The sequence below is a fragment of the Mus caroli genome, unplaced genomic scaffold, assembly GCF_978045245.1.
Source record: "Mus caroli unplaced genomic scaffold, Mus_caroli_1 scaffold_20, whole genome shotgun sequence".
NCBI classification, from domain to species: Eukaryota; Metazoa; Chordata; class Mammalia; order Rodentia; family Muridae; genus Mus; species Mus caroli.
Genome location: NW_028227275.1, coordinates 50,001,211 through 50,023,238, shown reverse-complemented (window position 1 = coordinate 50,023,238; position 22,028 = coordinate 50,001,211). Strand labels below are relative to the sequence as shown.

Genomic DNA, 22,028 nt, shown 5'->3' with positions numbered 1-22,028 from the left:
GAGTACATGTAAAAAAAACATAAAAAAAAATACTACATAAGACAAAACCATAGAGTCAGACAAGTCCACAGCAGTGCTTCCTGTTGTTAATAGGTCACACTCACAAAGATTTCAATGATTCTCTCAGTCCTCAGTTTCCTTCCATGCAGCTCTTTCTTTGTTCTTTGTGTGATGTTGCTTCCTTGTTCTCATTACAGGAAGTGAGTTCTCAGCTAGAGATGGGATGTCCCAGTCAGTTATGAAAGTGCTTATGCTAAGTTCTCAACCCTTTGTTCTCTGAATCTGGTCACAGCACACAGCAGTGGCCAGGCTGTATCCACAGCTGCATCTTTCCTATTGCCCAATAAGCCACAGACATTATGAGCAAGACTGATGGTATTGTGAAATACTGCATTTTTCCCTCTCCATTTGAAGCATTTTAGGTTTTTTGTTTGTTTGTTTGTTTTTACTTCTCCCCTTATCAAGAGAATAGAATAATAGAAAAGGTCGTAGGGGAAAAGAAAGCATTATTTTTACCATAGCTCTAAGTTTGCATTTCCTAAATCTGTAAAGAATTTATTCAATTTTCTTATCCTCTGCACTCTTCCTCTGAAAGCACACTTGAGGAAAACAAAATTCTGACCTTCTCTCTAGAGGACAAGATGCTTAGCCAATAGCAAGGCAGTCTAGGAGACTGTTTTCTGTCTCATGTAACACAGAAAGATGACAGGAGATATCACAGCTTTTATGTCCTTTTTGAGTCCTGATATCTCCCTACAGGAGTGACTGTGGTTCTGCAGTAGACAGGAATCACTGAGGAAGCTAAGTCTAGAGGATAAATAGTGAACTGATTTAATTTAGAAATTTCACACACAAGCCAGAGAAGATATGTCTCAAAAAATGTTTCTAAGTAGTTCCAGAATCTACTCCTATTTACTTGTTTTGTGTCACAATCTTATACTCATCCTTTCTGGAAAGTCATGGAAACATAAGTGGGCTTTTATTGAATGTTTACAAACACACACACACACACACACACACACAACTAAAGAAAAGAAAAAGGAGGAAGTATACCAAGCTTAGATAATATAGTCACCATGTACAACACTCTCTCTCTCTCTCTCTCTCTCTCTTGCTTGCTCTCCCTGTGTGTCTCTGAGTGTGTCTGTCTCTCTGCTTATCTGTCTCTCTGTCATATCTATATATCTATATATATACATATATGTACACATATAATTTTAGATATGTAATTATATGTATAATTATATATAATAATTTATATATATTATATATGACCTATAATTTTCTAGGCAGAATATTTGCACCCTCAATCATAATAGATTTCTCAAAGACATAAAGCTTTATGAAAAATGGATATCATCTGATTTATGAGTGTATTCACTAGCACAGGTATTGCTCAGTGGTGTTTACCTACTGGTGAGTAGTAGGTAATAGAGAACATTATTAAATCATTCAGTCTAGTGAAATGGATGGGTAAAATCAGGGACACTGTGAGTATCCTTTAGTAAGACACGTGTGATGAATGAAAAATAAACTGATGAAGACTTGAGCTGGAAGGTAATCAATGAGAACGACAAGAAATGATCTTGTATAACACATGTAGGTAAATATCTACCAAAAATTGGTAGAGATTGCCATGTATGTCTAGAATGTTAGTACAAGGCCAGCCTCTGTTACATAGTGAGTTAGAGGCCAGCCTGGGCTACAGGAGATCCTACATCAAAGGACCAAAGGAGAAATTGGTTCAAACTGTTAACACCTTAAGGGATAGTTAAACAAACAGCAGTTTGATATATTGAGTGCTTGAGTCTTTAATAAAAGTGAATGAATAACATTGTGGGAGAGGGAAGCGGTAATGTAGAAGTCTGGTGGTGGAAGAGTTAGCAAAACAGATGTAATGTTGAATCTTAGTTTTAGACTTTTGTTCAGAGATGATTATAAGAGTGATTACATTAGGAAGGTAAAGACACCAGAAAATTATTTTGTGATAGAACTAAGGCAGTCAAACTCCACATGCCTACACTTAGAAGGGGAAAGTAAGGATCAAAGTAGAAAGCCTAACAATTAGTCAGAAGAGCATATTACATCAGGCAGCAGAAGCCGATAGTGGAGAAAAGTTAAACAAGGAGAAAATAATTAACCACGTTGGCTTGGGAAAGAGAAGAGAAAATGGCAAGTCTAAATGAATGCAAACTGAGCAGGCATTTCCCAGAGGGTGTGGGCTGAGGACCAGAACATTTGCAAAAGTTTTGAGAGATTAAAATATAAGGTCCTAGATGACTAATCATAGTGTATTGTTGTTAGTTAGTTTTCATCTTCAGGTTAAGGAGCAGGGCTCAGACTCTGGAGACCACCAAGACTGTAACAGCAGAATGGAAATAAGGTCAGACTGGGAAGAGCAACATTTTGCTCAGGCTGCAGGTGTCCCCATTTCAAATAAAGCTCCAAAGCCCTAGGTTTGGGAGAAGAGGAAAGCCTGCTCCTGAGAATGGATGGCTGGAGAAGGTATGGGGGAACTTGACGAAACCAACACTCTTCTGTCCACTGTGTAGGACTTTGTGATAGTCTTACAAGCACTGTCTCATGGACCCTATGAAATGTCTTTACACACACTTCAGATTGTATGAGCATGAAATGAAGATCAGACTGGTGAGGGGATGTCAGGTTGACAGATTCAACTAATTTATTAGCAAATCCCCCTGCAGACAAAAGTGGGTGTCCTGTCCTCAAGAGGCTACACTTCACCATGGTCAAAGCTCAGGAAAGCAGCTGCACCTCACTAATTCACTAGGTTCTGGGACAGTGATAAGGGCACAAGGCAGTGACAGTAGGCATCCTGGAAAAGGAAAAGAAACACTAGATTTTTTTTTTAAGTTATTCATTTTACATCCTGCTCAATGCCCTCCTCCTGGGCACCCTCCCCTACTACACCCCTTCCTCCATTTCCCCTCCCCTTCTCCTCTGAGTGGGTATAGAGCCCCTTTGTGTATCCTCCCACCCTGGCACTTTAAGTCCCTATGAAGCTTCCTTACCCACTAAGGCCACACAAGACAACCCACCTAGAAAAACTTATTCCAGGTACAGGCAACAGCTTTTGGCATAACCCCTTCTCCAGTTGTTTGGGACAGATTTCTTAGAGAAGCCAGTCTCTTGGTCTTCTCCAGAATTGAAGTAGGCCTTTCTTTCTGTGACGTTCTGGCCTTGCGGAAAAAGGTGACTTCCAGATGATAGAATAATATGTCTTAGCTTAGGTCTTCAGCAAACAGTTCACACGGAAACTGTAGAACTCACAACAGTAAAGAACAAAAGGGCCTTGTACACTCTGAGAAGCACTGGAGAGCCAGGATTATTAAACAGGTGGCTTATGTCTTCTTTGTAATGGGATGAGTAGCAGTTCTTCAGGGAATGCCAGGAATGATGTGGGTTTACAACCTTTGCTCTTTGATGAAACAGGCTCTGCCCACATCTCCCAGAATTTGTTTTTACTTATCATCGCAGACTCTTACCTTAAACCATGAGCACTGCTTTTAGACCATAAACCCCGCCCTCATGAGGTATGTTACCTGTGCTTTACCACATCCTTTACCACAGGAGGCCTATGTTATCTTAGGGATGTTATCTTAGGGCGAGGCAATGCTGAAACCCACAGGCATCACGTATCCCTCAGTCAAGCTCCCTAGAGCCTAAGTCTTGGGCACGATCTCTTAGTCAACAGTACCTGTTCTTGTGAAGAAAAAAAAAAAAAAAGTCAGGTGTGCTTTGGAAAGGACCTCAATGTAACATTACATTGTTGTGAGCTTGGGCCTGAGTTCATTGCTATCTGAAAACCTTTTGTTCCAAAATTGTGCTGTGCTTAACTATGGCTAAAGTAAAACAATCCAGGCTAGACCAGCACCAGTTACAACAAAATGGGGCTGAGCTGAGTTTTATTCATGTCTCTTCCTAAATCGTTTTGTTGTTGCTGTTGTTTTTCCTGCCTGCTGTGAAACCTGCAGGGAATTACCACACCACAACCCTCTGATGTGACAGTGGCTCACACTGGCTCCCTAGGTTCCTTCTGGTTGACTCCAAGGAAAGAAGGAAGGAAGTTGTCAGCGTGTAGCTGTCCAGTTGCTGCAGCTGGCTCTAGTTCCCCTGTGAAATTCATTATGTCAAAGTCAGCTTCTGAATTGTGCCTACCCAAGGGCCTGAAAGCCACAGGGACACATGTCTTCATGACTGTGTCTGGAGTGCAGAATTGTTGAAGTCATTCCTGGTGTGTTGAAACGTCTCTGCTTGCTCCTCTCCTGATCTATTACTTTTCTAGAAGTGTCCAGTAATTCCCTGGACACATCCCCTGTTAGAGAAGTCCAGTGGTCTAGAAGAAGGTTAGAAGAGATGATGTAGGCTCTAAAGGGAGTAGAATTAACTAGTGAGTGCTGAAATACTGTGTGCAGGGATTTTTTTTCCCCAGAGGCTGAAGAGTTACTGGGAAAAAAAAGTATGAGTAACAAAGTACCAAAAATACTGTAAAATGATCAATTGTTACAATTGATTATACATTACAGTGTGCTCAGTAATGTATTAGCTTATAATAAAGTAATATATCAAAACCCAAGGTTGTGATTATTATTATTATCATACTTTACTATGCATTGTGAAATGTTTTATTCATCAATATTACTATGACTTATAATATCATTAGTAATCAAGAAAGTTCATTAAATACTAATTAGAAGGAAGACAGGTCTTTAAGAAAAACTTTCTCTCATCTTTTTTCCCTCTTTTGATTAGATATTTTCTTTGTTTTTCAAATGTTATCCCCTTTCCTAGTTTCCCCTCTGAAAACTTTCTCTCATCTTAATAGGTTTTCCCAGCATGTTGCTGTTCTCTGTTTAACTCATAAACAACTAAAGTTCAAGAAAGTGAACTTGGACATTGCATGCAGCTAGTGGGTGTTGCAACTCACTACCTCACCCCTCACTCTATCAAAACTAGTTCAATTAGTAATTTTTCTGAAGTTACTGGGACTTTCTGATATAGGAAGTGCAGGCACAATAACAGTCCTCAACCTGTTAAGCACCACTTCCCGTGCAGTGAGCACAGAAGAAGGAAGGGCTGGGGACAGTTACAAGTTCACAAGAAGGAACCAAGGATCAGCCTGAGAGAACCCAGAGTTAAAGCTCTTAGGGTTCCTGGGAGCTCAGCTGGAAGTGACTGGGTGACAAGGCACACAGGCTCAGGTAGGCAACCCTGAAAAGACTTTCCTCTGTGTAGCACTCTGTTTCTGGGACTGAGTTACAAGAACTTGCTGATGCTCATGAAAGCAGTGGAGACACGGGGGCTCTTTAGAACTAAATGGGCAAAGGCACAGGGCATCTGGCTTACCTCTGTCCTGGCCATTTTAGCTGCATGATCTTGGTGATCACTGACATAAGGAGCAGAACTCTCAGGTCATTCACTGATTAGGCAGCCTAAGGGCTGAGAATAGAACAGAGAACAGAAGGGAGCCAAGATGAGCTCAGAAAGCCATTCCCCAGGGAACATGGTCCTTCCAACTAACAAGGACATGATTGTCAGTATCATGACAAAACTTGAAAAAGGCTTAGGACTCCAGGACTTTTCATATGGGTGCATTCAGCTGCTTCTTCACACGAAGAGACCACCCCTGGCAGGTGGGAAAATAAGGAGAGAACCAGAGTCAGAGACAGCTGTGTCACCACACCCAACTGTGTGTAGGCAACTGGTCAGTAATGAGAACTTTGCCTATTTATTTAACATTTATTTGATGTTGCTGTGCAAAGCATCATTACTTCCTCATGTACATCAAAGTTTTGATTCTGAATTTGTTACTGATTGTGCTTTTATTAATTAACGTAAAGGATTGTTTTCAAGAATAAAAACACTAGATTATGTCTACTAAAATATGATAAAATGTGAAGTGCTAATCCTAAAATTGGCACTATTAGACACACGAAAGAGATGCATAGGGTTGCACATTTTGAGTGGTACCTAGCAAGGATTGGAAAGCACTGAAGGCTGACTTTAGTACCTCCTGGATAGCAAGTAACCGGACAGTGCAAGTCATTGAATAAAGACAATGCACTTGTTCTAGGTGAAATTGGGAAAGAGCCAGAGCTACATTTGACAAATTTTGTGTAAACATTTGGGCATGGAAACGGAAACCTGTGGGGATTCAGGATTTCCCTTCCTATGAGGTGTTTATTATCTAAAATCATTGTGTGTGTTTAACATTTTGAAAAAATAACTTCTAAATCTGAGATGTGATAGTTTTACATTTCTCTGTACCAGCAGTTTCTTCTGCCAAAGGACAGGTCAAGGATGCCCAAAGGTGCACAGTCTGGGAGGTGGGGGCAGAACTGGAAAGCATAGTTTGTTTTGTTTGTTGTTATTTTATGTTCAAAGCCAAAGCACTTAATGACTTACTGAAATTCATATGATATATATTCTGATCTTGGTTTCCCTTCCCATTTCTCTTCCTAGATCCTCTCAAACTATCCAACTTTGCATCTTCTCTCTGTCTCTGTCTCTGTCTCTGTTTCTCTCTGTCTCTCTGTCTCTCTGTCTCTCTGTCTCTCTGTCTTTCTCTCTCTCTCTCTCTCTCTCTCTCTCTCTCTCTCACACACACACACACACACACACACACACACACACACAAACACACACACATTAGCAAAAACAACAAAAGAGGAGAATGAAATGTAAATCAACCAAGCAAACAGAACCTAAACTAAACCAAACAACTACAATGGGCACAGTACTTTATAACACCTGAGTCCATTTTCTCTTCCAGCCGTGGGAGCTCAGTCATGATTCCACAAGCAGTGACCAGTGAGACTGTGGCAATGATTTCGCCAAATGGAATGAGTCTTCCCCGAACAGACGAACCCCAGCCTTTCCACCAGTGGCAAGACAGCCTGAAGAAACATCTAAAGGCTGAGATCAAAGTGATGGCGGTAAATCCCACTCAGAACATCCTAGGGTGGGTGGAGGGCAGAGGGTGAGGCTTCATGTATTAGGACCAGAGATAAATTTGGGTGGGGGGAGCCTTCAGTTTTGACAGAATGATCACAGAGTGGTCAGTACATTGGTGGAAGCCCCATGGCAAGCTGCTTACATCACTAAAACCTTCTAAAATTGGCAAATAATTCCCTTTATTCCGATGAACTTGGACTACACTTCAATGACCTTATTCCATGGGTCATTGAGATTTTGTTGTTTAGTTCTCTTTTTTTTTTCTTTTCATTTTTGAAGCATACCTTACTAAGTTATTTTATTGGTGAAAATATTTGTAGCTACATTCTAGGTGCTCTCTGAGTGTAGAAAGCCCGTCTCCTCCTTAGTGAAAAGAGACAGTACAGAAAGACCATTGGTTCTCTACTCTGTGTTCATTCTAGACTCACTAATGCAATTTTTTGGGTAAAGGGAGAAGAAAAACATTTGCTGTGAGTTGTTTTTCAATCTTGTCTGTACTAACAGTATATGCATGGGTCTCTGTGTTACCCAGTCTCAGAACTTAATGGAACTGATGGCCTTGTATTGGACATACATACAATCCACTGGATTCCTTTGAAGTACATGTAGCAAAAAGTTTATAAGATTTCTTAATACAAAATTCCAAGACCTGTGAATCTAAGAGGTGAAGGAAGGCATCAGGAAGACAAAAATTCCCTTTTAATATGGAAGCAAGGGAATCCAAGAATGAACAACTGGACTGAAGGTGCTGTGGAGCTTGACAGAGACAGTGGACCAATGTAGTAGTCTGTGGGTTCTGAATGATGTGTGGAGAGGTTTTCATATTCTAGTGCTCAGAGTGGGAAGGGTTTCAGATGCCTGTTTTTCCCACAATAGGGAACATGAGACTTGTTACCCATGTACTCACGTTCAGCCCAGCCAGGAGGTGCCAGAAAGGGTCATGAGGATGCAAGGGGTTCAAGGACAGAAATGCCTAAAGGTGACCCGAGGCTCTGGCAGAACTACATCCTCACCAGAATGAGCTTTCCTCTCTCACTGCAGAGCTTGTACAGTGTCTGTGTGCTCACAGGGATGTTGTAGAAGATGACAATGCATGGGCACCATGGGAAAACTGGAGAAGTCCTTGTCATTGCTGGTTTAATCACCATCTCCCTTCTTTCAACAGGCAATCCAGATCATGTGTGCTGTGATGGTGTTGGCTCTGGGAATCATTTTGGCATCTGTTCCCTCTGACCCACATTTTACCTCAGTGTTTTCAGTCCTGTTAAAATCTGGCTACCCATTTATAGGAGCTTTGTTTGTAAGTAGACTTCTGTGGGGAATAAGATGGGGAGGAGAGAGAAGGGAGTTTTCACCTAGCTGCATTTCTGTATACTGTGAAAAAGAGGTCAATGGTAAACCTTGTTCTCATGTCTGTCATCAGAGGTCTTAGTTATATCATCCTGAAGATTTTTACATCTAATCCATTTCTTATAAATTTCACCCTATCATGTCATCTATTGAGCAATGATGACTTTGGTGGCCACTTGAGTTTAGGGAAAAGTCTAGGAAGTAGCATTCAAATGATCTAGAGCTTTCTGTATCGTGCAAGATCATGCGGTGGACCCCACTGTAGGAAAGAACACTTCGTTCTTTTGATCTGGCTTTGTTGGAGGCATTCCAGGTGATAGACTGGATATTCCTCTGAGCCTGCTCTATGTCTCGGGTGAGGAGGTCATGAAGGTCCTTTTCTCAGAGGACATCTCTCCTCTAGATAGATGTGGAAGAGTCTCACACACAAGTGAGGACTCCTCTCAATGGGGATTCCAATCTGCTTAGTACAGTTTTCCCCCTTCCTACATTTCTTCCTTTGATTCATCCACAGCTCAATCTTTCCTTCTCTTGTGTCAGTGATTTCTGATTTTCATTTCTCTGACCAATATATTGTCTGATTTCACCAGTTTTCCATGATTGTTCTTTGTCCCAGTTTCTACTCAAAGACACTGCATTCTACCACTTCTGTCTCCAGAGTCTCCACTAAGATGTCCTTATCTGAACCTTCTCAGACTTCCCTTGTCCTTGATGACTTTGACTTTTTCAGATTTATGCTGGCCTAGATTTTTGTAAATATTTATGTTTGAGTTTGTCTGATAGTCTGTTAATCTTTAATGGAGTAGAGAGTGGTGACTGTGTGGGGTGACAATGAAATCAGTGACATGCCATACTGTAGGTAGCATGAAGGGTGCATATTATCTACAACATGTCACTGTTGACATAACCCTGATGTGGTGATGTCTAGGTCAGTGCTGTTTCTTTATATTTCTCTCCTCACCGTTGTGTGCTCTTTACATTGAGCATCTCTTGCATTAGAAGAGACACTCAGTTCTTTTAGCTTTATTAGACTCTATCTCTGAAACTGTGGGCATAGCTCAGCAGCAAACACATCCATAGACTTCACAGACCCTGAGGTTAATCCCTATCATTGCAAAGGTAAAGATCCAGCATTTGATTATATGGACAGGCTGCTTGACTTTAGAGAATAGAAATTACAAGTTTTCTACTTGAAAAAAAAATCCTAAATGGTTTGTTACTTGGTTTCATTTCATTTCTTGGATAACAGATCATGATAAATCATGATTTAAAATAATCAGAACTAAAGGCTTCTGGAAATGAAACCTTATAGTTCCTTTCTCTTGATCTTTAGAACCAGTTACTGAAAGTCCTCTTTCTTTTTATATGTGTTTGTTAATATCTTCCCTTATTTCCTTACGGAAACAAAAAACAAAAACAAAAACCTATTGTAGAGCACTCTCAAACTTTTACCAAAATCTGAAAGGGGTACTTTCCTAAACTCATTTTTGGATGCCAGCATTATGTTGATGCCAAAATAGTGATGTAATGCTGGCCAGGAACATGACAGGAAATGAAAAGTGCAGGCCAGTGTCTTAGAGGATGTAGCTCCCAAATTCCTCACTAAAATACCAGCATGCTGGAAATTGCATATTAAAAATTACCTCAATATGTTCAAGTGAGATTTACTGAAAGAAGTTTGCATGGTTTTTATATTCAAATCAGAGTCCCATTACTTTATTGATGAAAGGAGAGACAACCTGAAAACTATTTTTTATTCTCTCTCCTTGTAGACCAAAGCATAGACTCTAAAATCATCTAAATCCTATTTTCCCTTGCAATTAACAAAACATCCTTTTGCTATCCCTTAAAGTGTTTATGAATTTTGATGGGATAAATTTCTGCTCTTTTCTTTTACTTTTCTGAATAGTGCATGGACAAAAAGACACACTTGTGAGCCTACGTTTGTGGATCATTGGTCATTTGGTCCATGAGAGTTTGTCATAAATACCGTAGAGTAAACTGTAGTCATTTTGTACATAGAAATTGAACTGCCAATGTTTTCTTCTTGTCTGAGCAGTTTATAGTCTCTGGAATTCTGTCCATCATCACGGAGACAAAGTCAACAAAAGTTTTGGTGAGTACAAGAGCCATATACCAGAACTAATGAGCACAAAACCTCAGGGCTGGGCTTTTAATCTCTACAGTGATTACTTCTTCAATTTGTGAGCTGATTCTGGGTTCTCCATTTCCCTACATGGAGCACACTCTTTCTGTCATGGTGACGAAAATCATAGTGTGCCTGATGTCTGAGACCAGTGACAAGAAATCTCATGTCCTGCTCTCTTATGATGCCATTGTGTAGGCAGCAGGCAATGATGGTGAATCTTGTTCATCTAAGTGACTGGATTGAGAAGCACCTAAAAGATTTATAAAAAACATACCTCTGGGGGTGTTCTAGTTCTAAAATGTGATTGCTCCATTCACTGATATAAAGACCAAGATGGAATAAAAGGGAGAAATTGAACTGTGGTTAGCATAGGTATCCTCTCACTAGGCTTCCTGACCATCATGTTATGAGCTGTTCTGCTCTGCCACCCAAGTTCCACAATGGTCAGTTGAGCCTCTGAAACTGAGCCAACATATTTTTATCTTGAGTAGTTTATGTGAGGCACTTTGTCATGGCAAGGAAAAGTCTAACAACACAAATTTTACTCTTCAGTACTAAAGCTATTGTCCTTATTTTTAAAGAGTTTTATTTATTGTGGATATACTATGCAATCTCACCATTTAAAAGTCATTTAAATCCCTAGAGAAAACATTCATGTCTTTCCTCTGTATCTCCATATAGGAAAGACTTTTGCTGTATTGACTATACAATTTGAACTGGGAAACAGAATGCTGGAATTCTGAAAGTCTCAGTAACTATTTGTTTTAGCTAAGAATTCAGCTTTCATACTTTATTTCCTTCCAGTGAAAAACTAGTCTTGGACAGAAAAAAGCTGGACTATAGAAAGAAGTTTTGAACAATGTAAAGATTCACCTAGTCTTCAGTCACACATTCCTCAAGAGTTGATTAGAGAATGCCATGTAATGCAATAGCTTAGGGATTTAGTTATAAAGAGCTGACTAACCCAGTCTCCCAAATATACAGAACGTTAATTACTTTTCTGTTGCTGTAATTTTTAAAAAAATGCCATAACTAAAAGCAATTAAACATATAGGTAGTCTGCAAGTAGATTAAGGCTCATGACTGATGCTTCACAAATGCTGGAGAATGTTCTTTTCATACAGTGTAGAGAGACTAAAGAAGTCCCCAGTCCCCAGTTAGGAGAACCTAGTAGATTCCAAGAGCATACATGCTATCAGTATCCAGATTGCAAATATTGTTCAAGGTGTCCAAGAGTTTGATTTTAGTCACTATTTGTGAGAAGAAGCACCTAAAAGCACCAAGTTCTGAGTGATTTACACAATCTCTCTAAAATATAAGTGACCTAAAATTAAATCAAACTCAAGTGCCATACAGCTCTGTGTGCCCTAAATATACTTACCTGTAACTGTAGCTTTCAGACTGATCTTAGCTCAATTTTCATTTTCTATACATTGAAAAAGAAAGAAAGTCACTATCAAGAAAAGTTTCTTTACTTCACTGACACCATAAGTGTTATGGAGAAGAGATCCAAAGTGAGCATTAGAACTGAGTGATGCCGATCAGTGAGACTACAAGGACCTCTGGCCCTGTAGCCTCAATTTACCAACATCTAGTCCCATTCTGTTTCTTTCTGCCTCACACTGTTTCCACACATAATATCCTTAGTCACATGTCTAGATTTCTGTCTACAGCCCTAGTTATAGTCTATCATTAGGATTTCCAGAATACAAAGTCTACTTGACACTGAGAACAAATTCCCCACACTCACCTTTGTGTATATGAGCGTTTGAGAGAGGTAGAATGTAAGGCCTGCCTCACCAGCCTTTTCTGTGTGATTGATATATCCATGGCTGAGGTTTGGAAAGGATGTGTTATTCTAAATAAATTGGCCAGTATTAGATGTGTCCATATTCAACTCTTGAAATAACTCAACTCAAAAGAAGGAATGGTTCATTTTGGCCCATATTTCAGAGGTTTAGCAGTGTATAGTTTTGGTGAATCTATTTGTTCTGAGCTTGTAGACAGGCAATAAGTGGCTTATGCTAAAAAAGCAAAGATGTGGCAGCAAGGGAGAAAAAAAGAGAGTAAGATGAAGGTTTTATGTTCTGATATATCCCCTTCCTGGGCTTTACTCTGAAGACAAACCTTTGATTAAAAGGTATTTCCTTTTTAATCAAGAGGCATTTCTGACACAAATTATCTACCTGAGGATCAGGTCTTTAATAATTGAGGTTCAAGCGATGTCAAGTTCACACTACAGCAATGAGAATGTTGAAGGACAGGAACATGGCTAATGCCTGTACCTGTTCCTCTTTTCACACTGTCTAGAGAGTTTTCCAATTTTACATTATAGGATTCCATCAAAAGTCATCGGTGAAGATTTTGCCAGGGTAGTATTTTGATTTTCACCATTGAAATCCTGTTTATCTATCTTATCGTCATTTAGGTTTGGAATGTGTGTGTTCCTAGACATTCATAAGACCTAATAAGTGTGGTGATGGTGGTTGGATAGAGTCACCTAGCAAATATCATCTGGGAAATGGAGTAGAGGGAAAATAGACCTGGAAAACCAGGCTCTCCTTTTTCTTCTGGTAGCAATTATTCATTAGGAAGAATAAAGAAATGAATTATTAATCTTTCAGCTGTTAGTGAAGCCAAATAACGAGAATTGCTGCACCATTTTGGAAGAAAGGTATAAATGAAATGTGCCGCTTCTTCCAGGTAGAGAGCAGCCTGACTCTGAATATCCTGAGTGTTTCATTTGCTTTCATGGGCATCGTTATCATCTCTGTCAGCCTGGCTGGTTTGCATCCTGCCTCAGAGCAGTGCTTGCAGAGCAAAGAGCTTAGACCAACTAAATATCATTACTACCACTCCTTGGACAAGAATGAGTGCTTTGTTGCAACGTCTGTTCTGGCTGTAAGTATTTCTAAAGGCTGTAGTGAACGTTTTTAGTTATGGGGAAATAGTACTCTTTTTCCTATCTTTTGAAACTCTGTCACTCTGTTTGGTTTGAGATCTTAGCTGAATAAAGCAAAGGTAAATAATGATAGAGCTTTTTAACCCCAAATCATTTTCAACTTTGAAATGATTCTGGATTAAAAACATTAACACCTTTTCCAGAGGGCCGGATATACAGATTGGAAAGAGATGTCAGAGATGTCGTTAGCACAGTAAGATTCATAACCAAAAGACTCTGGTGATTTTGACTTGCCAACAAGGAAACCATGCACATATGTAGTAGAGGGAGTAAAGTGAGCTGAGCAAGACTCAGCTAAGCACTAAGAAATGGATTGTGACAAGGAAGGGAGTGGGGTGGGGGTGTCAGATATCTGCTCCTTCAAGTGCTCACAGTAGCCAGCAATGGGCGGTGTGGAAACAACCTCACTGTTGCTTCCATCATCCGCAAAGTGATGGGATTGTTAAATGAGAAAAGAAATACAGCGAGGTGGAGAAGAGTAACTGGCAGTGATGTGAGGGACTGCCGTCTTGTTGGAAGAAAGTAATGTAATTTGACTAACAGGAATAACATGCCTTCAATTACAACATCTAAGAACATACACATGGTCCGCATCACATGGAGAGAACATTGGGTAAGATAACAATGGAGATCCTGCATTATATTAATTCTCTCATGACAATAAAAGTAAAATAAGAAAAACCATAGCTCCAAAATGGTGAGATAGTTGGGTCTGGTCAACCTCAGACTTTCTGTTTCCTTATGGATCTGGGTCCAGCGTTTCTTCCTTAGTTAAGAAAACCACAAGAAGAAAAAGTGTGTGTAAATTAGATGCATAATAATGTGGGTAAAGTAACATTTGGAATAACTACGCCTGACTTTAGAAGCTTGAAGCATTGGGGAGAAATGTGCATGAATCACAAAGTAAGATGACATCATGGGATAGTTTCACATTGTATGTAGTTTCACACTGCTTGTGTGTGTGCGGATAAATGAAGGGCTTACAATGTCACATTCATCATCCTTCCCATCAAGTGGTTTTCATGAAGGACACCTCCAGAAATGGTTATGGGATATCTGTTCTTTACTTAGACCCTGCTTGGAGTTGATTTGTGATGTCTCAGACTGTAAAAACTGGATTGCTTTTCTGCCTTTTTAGCATCACAAAAAGAAATGCATCCCAAGGAAGAAGGTTCTATCTAATTTTTAAAAAGAGCTTGCAGGGTCAGACCCTCACCGTGAACCCTCACTAGTCTCTGCAGAGAAAATACTACACAGGTGTGATAAGAGAGCACAAAGAAGCTGGAGAAGCAAAGATTTGCTCAGCCTCACACTAAGAAACTGTTGACTCTGTCCTGGGACTCCTCTCTGCTCCCTCATTCATTGTCAGAATCTGTGCCCAAGAGGAATGAGAAGTGGTAGAAAATGGCTTTGTTGATTTAGTTTGTCATCTTCACCCACTTCTGCCAAGCAATGAAGGGATCAGGACATCAATTTTAGCCCATTTGTAGTTTTGGGAAGATCCTTTCCCTTCTCTGATGGTGGAGATGGTTTCATCTCTACAGTCACCTCCCACCCAGGAGTGAGGGCTTCAGCTGACTCAGTCACACCAACCTCTCTTCTCCTGAATTTAGGGAGTCTTTTCACTGATGCTGATCAGTACTATGTTGGAACTTGGCCTGGCTGTCCTCACTGCCATGCTGTGGTGGAAACAGAGTCACTCTAACTTCCCTGGGGTGAGTATTCTAAAGGCCTCCTGAATCTTCCTGATATTTCTCTGGGACATGTTGGTCTATGCTGTCATGAATGGCAGATAGAATGAAATCAGTCACAATGACATGAATATCAGGTGATTTGGGCAGGGAGGTGGGACAGTAGGTGATGGTGTATAAGGTTTTTTGTGTAGCTGATGAGAGCTATCTAGACATGGAAACAGACAAACCACCTGGTTCTTCGCTTCCCTATTGCAAACAAAGAAACTGAGGTTCTGAGAAGTTAAATATATACCCTGACATTGTGATGAATTTGCCTGTGTTTGGAATGTTCAAGTGTAGCTGCCTCCCCTTTAACTAGGAATACTTTCTCCTACAACAACTAGTCTCTTTATAATCTTGACATGATAAAAACAAATTGCACACTGGAATGTATTCAGTCAGCATCTTAGAATATGTTTTTCTTCCTTCTGATATTACTTTATTTCTTGCATAAAGACACTAAGGAAATAATGTTTGTTAATTGCATGCAACCGTTCTCAGCCAGCTCGAGGGGTTTGCTTCAGTAATTGAACCAAAAAGCTTTGCTCTGACCAGACCCTTATTTAGAGTATGGAAAGGAGAGGAGATGATATATATATATATATATATATATATATATATAATATATCAATATATATATTATATATATCAATATCAATATATGTATCACATAAGGTGTGCTATTCTCACCTTGGAATATCTACAACACTGAATGAATTTCTATCATGTATATAGATGTGCCTATGTATCTATCTTCCGTCCTATATGCATAAACATATGTATGCATATATTATATATATATATATGTATTCATTCATAATCTGAGACCACATATTTTCTTTTTTCTAGAATGTTATGTTCCTGCCACATAACTCAAATAATGACTCCAACATGGAATCAAAGGTACTTTGTAACCCCTCATATGAGGAACAATTGGTTTGTTAAGAAAAACAAAACGAAACAAAACAAAACTAAATATCACAAAACAAATGGAACTATACAGCAGAGGATATGTCTTCATGATAATGCAGAAAATCCAACCATCACAGGGTAGCAATGCTTGCTACTTAAAATGTAGACTGTTTATACAGTGGATACCAGTATGAGTTGAATGGGTGTGTTAGTGGCACCCTATTGATTTTCATGACCTTGGCTTCAGCCAAAGCCCAGACCTACAAATAATGGTCAGAGACACAGATATTTCTCAGAAAACCAAACAGAATGTTTCAGGCCATTGTAGTGGGGAAAAGGGACAACATTTTCTTGCCCCCTGCAATTAACAGCAACAGTTAACCATTAGCAGTCTTTGTATTCAGAATCTCTGCTATGACATGGGTCTTTTATCATATTCACTGGTGTGAATAAACAAGGGACCTGCAATGAAGTCTGAAGAAGTGTCTATGTTGTTGGTTCAAAATAAAGTCTTTTGTGATTGTATGTTCTTTTTGTATGGGGTTTTGTGTGGGTTTTGTTGTTGTTGTTTTGCTTTTATGCACAGATCAAGTCCTCAATGATACATAAACACATGTGTTTGCTAATTTTTTGTTCTCTATCAACCAAAAAAAAAAAAAAAAGGCATGGGAAAGAGAAAAAGGAATATATCTGTGTCTCTGTGTTTATGTGGTGTATGTGTGTATGTGTGTTTTAAACTAAAACTGAATGAACATTCAAAGTTTAGCAATGTATTTTGGAGGTACCAGATAACATACTTATTTCTAGAATCGCCAGAGCAAATGAGAGACATTTTGTCACTTCTTATAAGAGGCTACAGAGATGTCTCAGAGGTTAAGAGCATTGATTGGTTCTGTGAGGACATGAGTTTTATTACTAGCATACATTTGGTAGCTCACAAACTTGTATAACTTCAATCCCAGGTGATATGATGTCCTTTTCTGGCCTTGGTGGGCAGTAGACACACATGTAAAACATACACAGACATAAATTCATATAAAATACCCATAAACATAAAATTTATTTAAAATAAAATTAATAGTAAAATATGGACTGTGAGGAGTGACAGTACAATTAGGATCATATTCTATAAGACATTAAGGTCTAGATAATTGATGCATAAATTTTATCATCATACACACATATCTGAAATATATATTTCTAAATTGATACATAAATATTTATAATCATTCACACCTCCCAGAATTATACATTTTCAAAATTCTGAAAGCCATGAAAATTGTAATTTATGAAAGCAATATCTGTAGAATTCTGTTTTTCTATTTTCCTTTTACACTGTAAATATCAGTAGTTGGTAAATAAAAAAGATTGAAGAGACTTTAGGTTGAATCCTATCCAATTTTGAATCTACTTTACTTCCTTATTGCCAATAAAATTCTCCACATTCCATGAGAATGATATTTCTCCTAGAAGTAGATTAATGATATCTTCTGAATGAAGAATAAAGCACCGGGTATGAAAATGTCTGCCAGAAATTACATGTTAATTAGAAAGTATGTATGTCTTTTGTGTCACTTGAGAAGTCAATTCTTGTGTTCTTCTTAGTTTATAAATATTTCGGGCTTCTTCTTCTCTGTAAACGTTGTGACTTGTTGTGGTTTGAACATGTAATAAATCTCAAAGGTTTCAAAAAAAAAAGACATTACGGTCTATTTGAGTCCACAATAAATTATTATTCTTGTCCTTATTATTCTTGTTCTTCTTCTTGTTCTTCTTCTCCTTGTTCTTCTTCTTGTTCTTCCTCTTCTTCCTCCTCCTCCTCTTCCTCCTCCTCCTCCCCCCCCCTCCTCCTCCTCCTCCTCTTCTTCTTCTTCTTCCTCTTCTTCTTCTTCTTCTTCTTCTTCTTCTTCTTCTTCTTCTTCTTCTTCTTCTTCTTCTTCTTCTCCTACTTTCTTTTTCTTCTGCTGATTCTTGTTCTTCTTGTTCTCCTCCTTTTTCCTTCTTCTTCTTCTACTTCTGCAAAACTCATTTGTAGAAGAGGAGAGTCTTTCTTTGAGACATATCCCCAACCCTTACCTACTATTGATCATGTAACTCCTCCTCCTTGGGGGAAGGAAGGCCTACCATCAGAACTCTCAGTTGATGTTTTCATCACTACATTCACAATCTCACTCAGCTGTCACTATTGGCATCAAAATTCCCAAACCTCTTATGAAACAAGAAAACATCATTACGAACTCTACAGTAACTACAAGCACTTAAAAGTCACATAGAGAACCAAACGGTTTATACAATTAAAAAATATGAGAAAAATAGTAGAAAGATATAAATTGTGAAAAGCCACCCAAGAATAATTACCATAAAAGAATTTAAAATATGAATGGCTATATAACAAGTGAAGGAATGGAAGCAATAGTCACAAACCTTGCCAGCAAGTGAAACTCAGGCCCAGAGAGCTTCAACAGTCAACTCATTTCAATATTTAAAGAAAACTATACCAATCATTTGTAAATGAATGTTAAAAAGAAAGAAGGATAGGACACTCCAATCTTATTCCATGAGTTTAGTGTCCTGATACAGAAACATTACATGATTAGAGCTATGGAAAATTCACTTCTAGTGCATTTTCCACCTATCTATTCTGTCGTTGTGTCTTTTTTCAGTGTCAGTCACAGCCTGGACAAAGACTTACCACATGCAATCTCTTTTCTGCCTCCTCTTAGCCAACTTCACTCTGGCATTGGAACACTCCCATGGCATTAGTAGGCTTTGACCATCGCAGTCTATATTTTTTAGTTAGTAATTTTTTAGCACTTTCAGTAATTTCATTTTAGTGTTGGGTTTAACTATTGTCATTTATAAATATTGTCATGTTTAAGCCCAGCTATTAATTTTTTGTGTAAATAAAAATTTAAACATATTTCTTCAAGTTTTGTTCTATGCTTTTTCTGTAATTTAATATCATTCTGATGTGATATTGTTCATGTATAATAACTTAAAAGTTTATACATTATTAAATGCCTGTATATCTATGTAGCTATGAACTATATACTCACTATCTGGGAGTTCCTTTCAAAGCTATATGACTTCAAGTTAGTAATAAAATTAATGTAATACTAATAATCTTTTTTAAAAGACTCTAAAATATCTCTAAACAATGAAAAACAATAGAACAATAGCTTCTCTGTGTCTCTGTGTTTATGTGGTGTGTGTGTGTGTGTGTGTGTGTGTGTTCATAGACTCTATTTGGGATCCTACCAGGGTCTCTAACAATGATATCCCAGGTCCAGGGTAACAAGCAAATGTCTGTATGTATGATGGGTATAGGCACTAGAAGGCTCCAACATCTCAGATATTAAGCTTGTATTTCAGATGACAATGATTGCAGCAGAATGGCAAGCTCAACAGAGACTGACATCTGGTATCAATACAGCAGAAGTGACCATGTATTAGAGAAAACAAGACACAAAGAGGAATGGGCTCTGCTTACTGCTATTTCTGCAGACACTGATTGTTTAAAACTTTAACATAGGGGTAGAGGGCACAGTGGGAGTCCAGTTAGGCTGGGAATGTAGCTGCCACAAAGAATAGAGAGGCAATTCCTCAGCCAGAATAGGCCTATCATAATCTGAGAGTTCAGTGTTCTAAGTTTCATGAGGCCACTCGCACATATTTCTGCACCACTTTACAGATGCCATTCTATTCTAACGAGTGCCTTCATTTTGATTGCAGGCATCCTTCAGGTTGAGAAACACTCAATCACATAATGAGGGCTTTTACGGTCAGGATGGGAAGTAGAGAACTAAATTTTACTGCCCCCATGGCTGGGCCAAGAATCACCCTTCTAACAATCTCATGCTCCAGTCCCATGCCCACTTTCCCCAACCCCTGGTGTTACAACTTCACAAAGATCAACTCAACAGCTTCTTTTGCTGCTGGGAGGACAAGAGTCAATCACCCAGTGTGCCTGGCTGGAAGTCCTGCTCACTCCTTGGGAATTTCATACTCAGTAGTGTGTTGTCTGTGTATTCCTTGCATGTCCAGTTGCTATATTTCATACCAGGAAAGAAAACATTGGTCAGTGCAGACCGTTTTCAAATCTCTTTTACCATCAGTGTCAATATCAAGCTACAAGAGATTGGTGATTTCTGAGAACAAGTAGAATCACATGTGATTTCTGTCTGTCTTAACTAACAGTGTGTTGAAGATCTACTGATAGCCTAATTCCTATGTGTTTCTAAGAAATCAGCTCAAATAAATCATGAATAATTATACACTTGATCTCCACAATGTGAACTGTGTTAATGATGCTAACGCAAAGATCCTAAGATTAGAAGAATGGGTAATTTTTTTCTCAGATTAATTTTTTTAAAAAGGAAACAAGCAAAAAACAAATTGCAAACTCTTGGCAAGCCTTTAGGTATGGAATTTTCCACTCCTTATTTTCCATTAGTTTTATTTACACCGAACTTCTCATAACCCAGGCATGCTCACACTCTTCACATTGGGCTCCTTCTCAGAGCAATGCAAAGACCTAAGAATAGGTATGATCTCTTCTTATCTTTGCATATTTTCATAGCACAGTCACAGCACTTATTGTTCTGTCTGTTATAAAGACTCTGTACAGTCCTCAAAAAGACTGACATGCTCTGGTGTGGGTATGTGACAGAAACTTTACCATGAGTCCTCCTTGGCCATCTGTTTCCTGCTACTTCGTTCAACTTCACAGAAGAGTGTCTGTGAAACTGCAAGCACAGTTCTCTGTTTGTAAGTCACTGGTCTCTCCCCACTTCTTACATGCTAATGACTCTGCCTCAAAGCCCATCAACAAGTGAACAGATTAACAGGGATTAATGGCATACATACAGAAGGGAGCCATACTGAAAAGTTGAATTCTCTAATTTGTAAAAAATCATATGGAATATGAAGCCATTGAGTCAATAAAATAAAAAAAAACCACAAAACCCAGATTGTGTTTTTTCTCTCATATGTAGAAACAAACAAACAAACAAACTTAATGATATATAAGTAGAGGCCATGCAGCATCTCCAGGGAACAGTGTATGAGTGCTTCACTGATGTACTCTGCTGTGACAAGGTCCTTGGAAAACCTTGGGATTCTACTTTGGCAAACCCCATGAAAACCCCTTCCCACGTGGTAGCCACTGGTAGTAAATTTGGTGGCCTTTCTACTTATTCCCTAGATCATGTGTATTACACACTCTCCATGCTTTTCCTATGCTGCCAATACTCATAGCAAAATTTAGTTTAATTTTGTCATTCACAGGCAAGGCCAGGATCAGACTGAAAGCCCTGTGGACTATTCTGTATTTGTTAATACTCTTTCAAGGGGTAAAAACCTTTTTCTCCTGTTTCCTTTTTCTCCTATATATCCTCCAGACATGACAAGTCATCCTGGGTATTTGGGGACATGTGATCATGTTCCTACAGGAATAACTAAAGACATACTGAATAAGCTTGTGCCAGTCGTAGAGAGTGGTGAGTCTTGTTTGCAAACCTGTTATGAGGAAGTTATGTTTGATCAGCCAAGACTTTAAATGACCAAGCTAGGTGCAATCAGCAGACACTTAAAATGGGGAATATATCTGATCACCAGAGACTTAGAAAATAGGGGAGCTCTGTCTGATCAATAGAGACTTAAAAATGGTTCTTGAAAAGTTGGTATCAGCAATTGATAGGTGCATATCAGAAAAGGTTACTTGGTATAATAAACATGTCTTTGTCTACAATTTAAAAAGTTTTATGACAGAGGGGTGCTATAAGATGACTGGATTTATACCCACAAATGATTAATTCAGTCTTTTATTGCATTTCCTACCTAAAATGGAAATTTCTCATTTCCTCGAAGATTCAGTTGTCATGTGATGCTTTTCTGGAAACTGTGTTATGAAAGGATGTTTTTGCTCAAACAGAAAAAATGGGAGGGT

General features: G+C 38.8%; 1 protein-coding gene across 1 annotated transcript; it reads left to right on the top strand.

Annotated features, from left to right (window-relative positions):
• The first annotated feature begins 5,090 nt into the window (after positions 1-5,090).
• On the top strand, positions 5,091-17,791 carry LOC110285860 (membrane-spanning 4-domains subfamily A member 6B). Its single transcript, XM_021152320.3, has 7 exons — positions 5,091-5,222; positions 6,794-6,956; positions 8,141-8,275; positions 10,385-10,441; positions 13,178-13,375; positions 15,050-15,151; positions 16,019-17,791. The coding sequence occupies exons 2-7, from the start codon at positions 6,810-6,812 to the stop codon at positions 16,112-16,114; spliced, it is 735 nt and encodes a 244-aa protein (XP_021007979.1). The 5' UTR covers positions 5,091-5,222; positions 6,794-6,809; the 3' UTR covers positions 16,115-17,791.
• Positions 17,792-22,028: the final 4,237 nt, after the last annotated feature.

Bases quoted from the DNA above. Each gene is read 5' to 3' on its own strand.
- LOC110285860 (XM_021152320.3), top strand. From the start codon at position 6,810: ATGATTCCACAAGCAGTGACCAGTGAGACTGTGGCAATGATTTCGCCA. The intron at 10,442-13,177 runs GTGAGTACAAGA...CGCTTCTTCCAG, and splicing joins CAAAGTCAACAAAAGTTTTG to GTAGAGAGCAGCCTGACTCT. The intron at 15,152-16,018 runs GTGAGTATTCTA...TCTTTTTTCTAG, and splicing joins GTCACTCTAACTTCCCTGGG to AATGTTATGTTCCTGCCACA.